Source organism: Crotalus tigris, unplaced genomic scaffold (assembly GCF_016545835.1).
Source record: "Crotalus tigris isolate CLP2741 ecotype Arizona unplaced genomic scaffold, ASM1654583v1 scf7180000024437.13266115, whole genome shotgun sequence".
Classification (NCBI taxonomy): Eukaryota; Metazoa; Chordata; class Lepidosauria; order Squamata; family Viperidae; genus Crotalus; species Crotalus tigris.
In genome coordinates, this window is record NW_024100606.1 from 59,666 (window position 1) to 65,381 (window position 5,716).

A 5,716-nucleotide genomic window follows, 5' to 3' on the forward strand; every position below is an offset into this window, starting at 1 on the left:
GCAATTTTAATTTTTCTTCATTTGGAGAAGACTTTCCTAATTTCAATTTTATTTTCATACTTCTTTATTAGCAATGCTACAATTTCACTAACAATACTTCTTTCCATAATTTCATTAACAAGACACAAACACATACAAATATTTCATTCATATGAATACTGAATGGGCTGGAAAACTCCTTAGTACTCTGGATAAAATGTTCCCTTTCTTAACTCAGAGTATTACCAGATTAGCCTTTTGTGGCTATCTTCCATTTAAATATAAATCAAATTTGATGACATTTATGATTTTTTCCCATTTTTTTTAATCTATGCATTTCAACTGATAGCAGAGTAGCATTTACTCAAGCAGACAAAAATATTGATGCATATGCACTATATTGAACTGTAACAAGCATGAAGACTGTTCATACACATGTACAAAATTAGTGAACTGATTTATTTAAAAATGTACATAAGGAACACAGATATTAACTAAACAAGAAAATCCACTGATTTGATGAAATCGACTTAAATGCCCCAAGAGGAAAAAAAAGGAGTCTTATTTGCCAAATAAACATAAACTTTTGTAATACATAATCAGGATTGGGAATTCTCCTGTAAAATATGGGATAGTCCTAATATTTAAACAGAGTGAGAGTTAATGTCTTGGAAGTCCAATAACCCACAGTGAAGGAGCAACCTGCAGTGTCAGCCAACCCGCAGTGGAGGAGCAACCACTACAACTCCATCTCCTCTGACAAACAGCATTGGAATATTCCTCTTGGTAGACTGTGGAAAGAAAAAGCAACAAGGCTTAGACTACATTCAAGAATATCAAACTTCTCTTCTTTTCTCAGTAGAACTAGTTCTATTTAAGGTGGTCTAACAAAATGAAATTCAATGGTGAAAAAAGTAAGGTTCTACATTTAGGCAAGAAAAACCAAATGTGTAGGTATAGTATAGGGGGTGCCTTGCTCAATAGTAGTAACTGTGAGAGGGATCTCGGAGTCCTAGTGGACAACCATTTAAATATGAGCCAGCAGTGTGCTGCAGCTGCCAAAAAAGCCAACACAGTGCTAGGCTGCATTAACAGAGGGATAGAATCAAGATCACGTGAAATGTTAATACCACTTTACAATACCACAATGTAAAAAAGATGTTGAGACTCTAGAAAGAGTACAGAGAAGAACAACAAAGATGATTAGGGGACTGGAGGCTAAAACATATAAGGAATGGTTGCTGGAATTGGGTATGTCTAGTTTAACGAAGAGAAGGACGAGGGATGACATGATAGCAGTGTTCCAATATCTCAGGGGCTGTCACAAAGAAGAGGGAGTCAAGCTATTTTCCAAAGTGCCTGAAGGCAGGACAAGGAGCAACGGGTGGAAACTAACCAAAGAGAGAAGCAACCTAGAACTAAGGAAAAACTTCCTGACAGTTAGAACAATTAACCAGTGGAACAACCTGCCTCCAGAAGCAGTGAATGCGTCAACACTGGAAGTTTTTAAGAAGAAACTGGACAGCCATTTGTCCAAAATGGTATAGGATTTCCTGCCTGAGCAGGGGGTTGGACTAGATGACCTCCAAGGTCCCTTCCAACTTTATCATTATTGTTATATTATTAATGGTTAAAATACCAAGCAAGAAGCCTCACACCAAGAGACTGAGAGTTCTAGTCCAGGCATGAAAGCTGAATGGGTCAAGTTACTATCAACCCAACTCACCTCATAGGGTTCTTGTTGTGGGGAAAATAGGAGGAAGGAATATTGTGTTTGTCATCTTATTTATTTAAAAAAAAAAATAAAGGCAGAACTAAATACAATTCATACATTTGGAAACAAGATTATTCAATTAAAATTTATTTGCACAATGAATACTAGATATATTTAATCTTTCATCCAACATTGTTCTGAACTGAATTGTATTATACAATGATCTGATTAGTAAAGTGTAACATCATAAATTTATGTACTTTGTCCTAATAGTTGAAGCATTAAACATCAATATCAGTGATATTAGAAATTTTCACCTTATAAATTTCTTCGTAAGTTTCTTCATCAATTTCTATTGTGGTCACAGTCTCTTCAACATCACCCAAAATCATATTTAAATGCTGGTCATATGCCTTTGAAAGTGAAAAAAGTTCATAAATATTGTTCTGGTGGCATCATTTATGTGGCACAAATAAAAATAAATAAAAATTCCAGCTTTAACATATAGTAATTTGTTTGAATTTTCCAGTTTGCTGAACCTAACTCTTTTATCATGCAAATTTGATTTCTACAATTACATTCCATGCATAATTGCTAGAAATGCTATAATCAGGTTGAATTATTCTTATACATTGGTGGCAATGGTGTAAAATCTGGAAAATGATTATGGAATGAAACAAATATTAAAACTTGAATTTTCTTTCCTGCCAGCTATTTTTTTGTTCAATGTATTTTATCAAACATTTGATTTTTAAATCTATTTCAAAGTAGCTCTTACAGGATAATAGCTGTCAGGACTCTTTGTGCCTTTATTGGAAATCATACATAATTCCCTTTAAAAGACGGCAAATTAAGTTATGGGAGTATGCATCCAAATCAAACTTAATTCCATATTTAAAAACAGGTTTGGCACAGAATTTCAATTTGGAAACCTTTTCTGCATTATAATTCTACATGTGGGCCACACATTGAACCTCTATTTGTTTTGCTAATTAACTGCAATTGTGGTGTAAAGCTGTGATTTTAAAAACGGAGTTTCAAGATCTGTATATGTTTTTAACTTGTTTGTGCTCATATCACAGTTCCAACCAATCCAGAGATAGAACAGAACAGAAACAAATATTTAGAAAAGAAAATAGAAATCAGGAATAGGATAAACAAGCCATCGTTATTTTGATCAACTGACTCTATTTTTGCTTGCACGACAAACTAACTTTACAGTGAGATGGGTGGCATATAAATTTGATAAACAATAAATTATAACTTAACTTTTTTTCTCCACAATTATCTATTACTAAATAAGCATCGTTCATAATTTACTTTACTTTACGAAAAAAAATACCTTTAAGCCAGAAGTATAAAACTGCAGAAAAAAGGTGACCTTTTTCACCCCTGTATAACCACTTGCAAATGGGCCCTAGTTATACCGGTATCTATGGTTGGAGTGTGGTTCTCAATAGCCTCTTGCAGTCCTCGAACTAAAAGGAATTGTACAACTCTACTTTAAAATTTCAGCCCCTCCTCCCCACTTCTATGTAATTTTACTTACATGTAACCTGCCTCGAAGTTCTCGGTCATTCCTCATTTTTACATAAATCCGTTCATCAAGACTAAGCCTGATAAGATCCAAAGGTTCTTCTACAGTGTTGGTGGTTTGTTGCTGCAAAATGTAACAATTTAGAGACATACTTTAGCAAAGAAACATGAGACAATTTAGTCTAGTAGTTAAGGCACCAGACTAAGAAGAAGGAGACCATGAGATCTACTGGTAGTTCCACCTTAGGCATCAAAGCCAGTTGCATGACTCTGGACAGGTCACTCTCTCTCAGCCCAACCCACCTCACAAGGTTGTTGTTGTGGGAAAGTAAGAGGAGGGAGTATTAGAGATGTTTGTTACCTTGAATTATTTATAAAAATAAAAGCAGGCTGTATATAGATAAATGGTAAATGTTGGCTGCTGATAATTATTCCTTTCCTCTCAAAAAATCCTAATCAGATGACAACTAATGTTTACTGAAATCAAATAATGGGAGGAAATTAAGTAATAGTTTGTAACATAATCTAATATGGTGAATTTTCATCAACTTTCAGAGGGACAAGAATTCACTTGTGCTGACTGCATCAACAGGAAAATGCAAGTAAAATTAGAGAAAATGTATACTGCTTCTCTCAACTTAGCCCCCATTAGTAATTATTTTATTTGGTATATTAATATTTGCTTTTTAAAAGTTAGAAAAAACCCCACCTCTTTATTAAACAAAAGTCTGGATGTACATATCACTAGAAAGAGCTAATCTATTTTATCAAAGGATATAATAATGTCTGTATTTTGCTGACACACTTTGAGTCAATGTTATTCAAATTACATATATTTAAATTTTTCTTTGACCATAATACTTGACAATCCCAAACAGAAAGACTATGTGGTCATATGCTATTTTCCTGTTTTATATTCCAAGTTCATGATGACTTATTTTCAAATGCAATAACTTTATAATTAAAAAGTTATATATCAAGAATGCCCAAACAATTGAGATTTTATAGATAAAATACAGCCTAAGCTTTCCTACTTATAGAGAGCATATATACCGTATAGTAACTTGCTACTCTTCAACAAGTACAATTAAATTAGAACATATTTTTACACACAAAAGGCATGCAGCAGCCACACAAATTTGTACACTCAGATCACAGCAACACACTAATGATATCCACTTTAGAAAAAGGTGCCTCTTGGGTTTAATTCAGCTGTAGCTCAAGGTTTAAGGACCAATATAGTAATGGAGAACGATTTAAGGCAGCATTTCTTAAACTTTTTCCCCTCAGGATCCCTTGCCACTTTAAAAAATTATAGTGAACCCCAAAATTGTTCGTATAGGTTATCAATATTCACATCAAAAATTAAAACGGACACTTGAATAAGCAGCAAACGCTTCAAACCAAAAAGAAAAGTAATCCAGTTACCCAGACTTAACTTCGAGACAACTCTACCTGGATGACTGTGAATCTTTATCGACTTCTCACTGTAGCCCGCTAGGATTTTAATATTGTATCATTTTTCAAGCCGACTAGCAAATTATTTCGATTCTGCGGGCATCTGGGATGCCACATTTTGAGAAACACCGATTTAAGGCAGGCGTCTTCAAACTTGGCCCTTTTATGACTTGTGGACTTCAACTCCCAGAATTTCTCAGCCAGGCACGCTGGCTGAGGAATTCTGGGAGTTGAAGTCCACAAGTCATAAAAGGGCCAAGTTTGAAGACCCCCGATTTAAGGCATTTTGATCAGAAATCATGAAATAGCATTTCACCCACTGCAAAACTTTAATATGTTTGCATCTGCTAATGCTTTGAAAAAGGAAGCCAAAAGCAGCTTTCAGTAAGAGTCGTGTACAGTATGAGAAATGAGCGACCATATAAATCGATTAAATAAACCGCAAGAGGCAGGTCGCTGAATGAAACACGGACGCCTTCCAGAAGTTGTTCCCAGGATTTTGCGAAACTCAAAACGAGAGCTAGAAACTGAAGCTCTCAGGCTTGCCACACTTTCCACCGCAACAGGGCCAAATCCCTAAAAGATTCAGCGGCCGACAAACCGCCATGCCCATCGTTTCACCCACCTGATCCACCTCGTCCGCCATTTTTTTCAAAGGCAGACTACTTACTTCTCGCGAGATTTTATATCAAGTCCGATACAGCTACCGAACGTCTAGCGGAGTACATAAAGCTGCGAATGTAGATGTTCGTGTAACGTCTAGCTTCCGGGTTAGTTCATCGAAATCGCCGATCTTTTGCCTTTATAATACTGCTTTTTTTAAAAAAAAAAAATTTGCTTGGTAGACTGGACCATTCTTTTTCAACCTGGGCAAATTTTAAGATGTGTGGACTTCAACTCCTACTCCATCTTAACATCGCCCAGATTGAGAAACATTGGGTTAGATTCATAGGCTGACTTCACACACAAACAAGCCATCTCTGTTTCCGGTTTTTCTCCTATTCTTTAATGCATCTCCCTTTGAACCGA

General features: G+C 35.5%; 1 protein-coding gene across 1 annotated transcript; it reads right to left on the reverse strand.

Annotated features, from left to right (window-relative positions):
* Positions 1-360: 360 nt before the first annotated feature.
* On the reverse strand, positions 361-5,444 carry LSM3 (LSM3 homolog, U6 small nuclear RNA and mRNA degradation associated). Its single transcript, XM_039331787.1, has 4 exons — positions 5,313-5,444; positions 3,243-3,353; positions 2,011-2,106; positions 361-770 (listed from the first exon to the last, which is right to left on the reverse strand). Exons 1-4 carry the CDS (start codon positions 5,331-5,333, stop codon positions 690-692), a joined length of 309 nt encoding a protein of 102 aa, XP_039187721.1. The 5' UTR covers positions 5,334-5,444; the 3' UTR covers positions 361-689.
* Positions 5,445-5,716: the final 272 nt, after the last annotated feature.

Excerpts from the sequence above, each read along its gene's own strand:
- LSM3 (XM_039331787.1), bottom strand. The coding sequence starts at position 5,333 with ATGGCGGACGAGGTGGATCAG. Across the intron at positions 3,354-5,312 it reads TGGCGGACGAGGTGGATCAG|CAACAAACCACCAACACTGT; the intron begins GTGGGTGAAACG and ends TACATTTTGCAG. Across the intron at positions 2,107-3,242 it reads AACTTCGAGGCAGGTTACAT|GCATATGACCAGCATTTAAA; the intron begins GTAAGTAAAATT and ends TCACTTTCAAAG.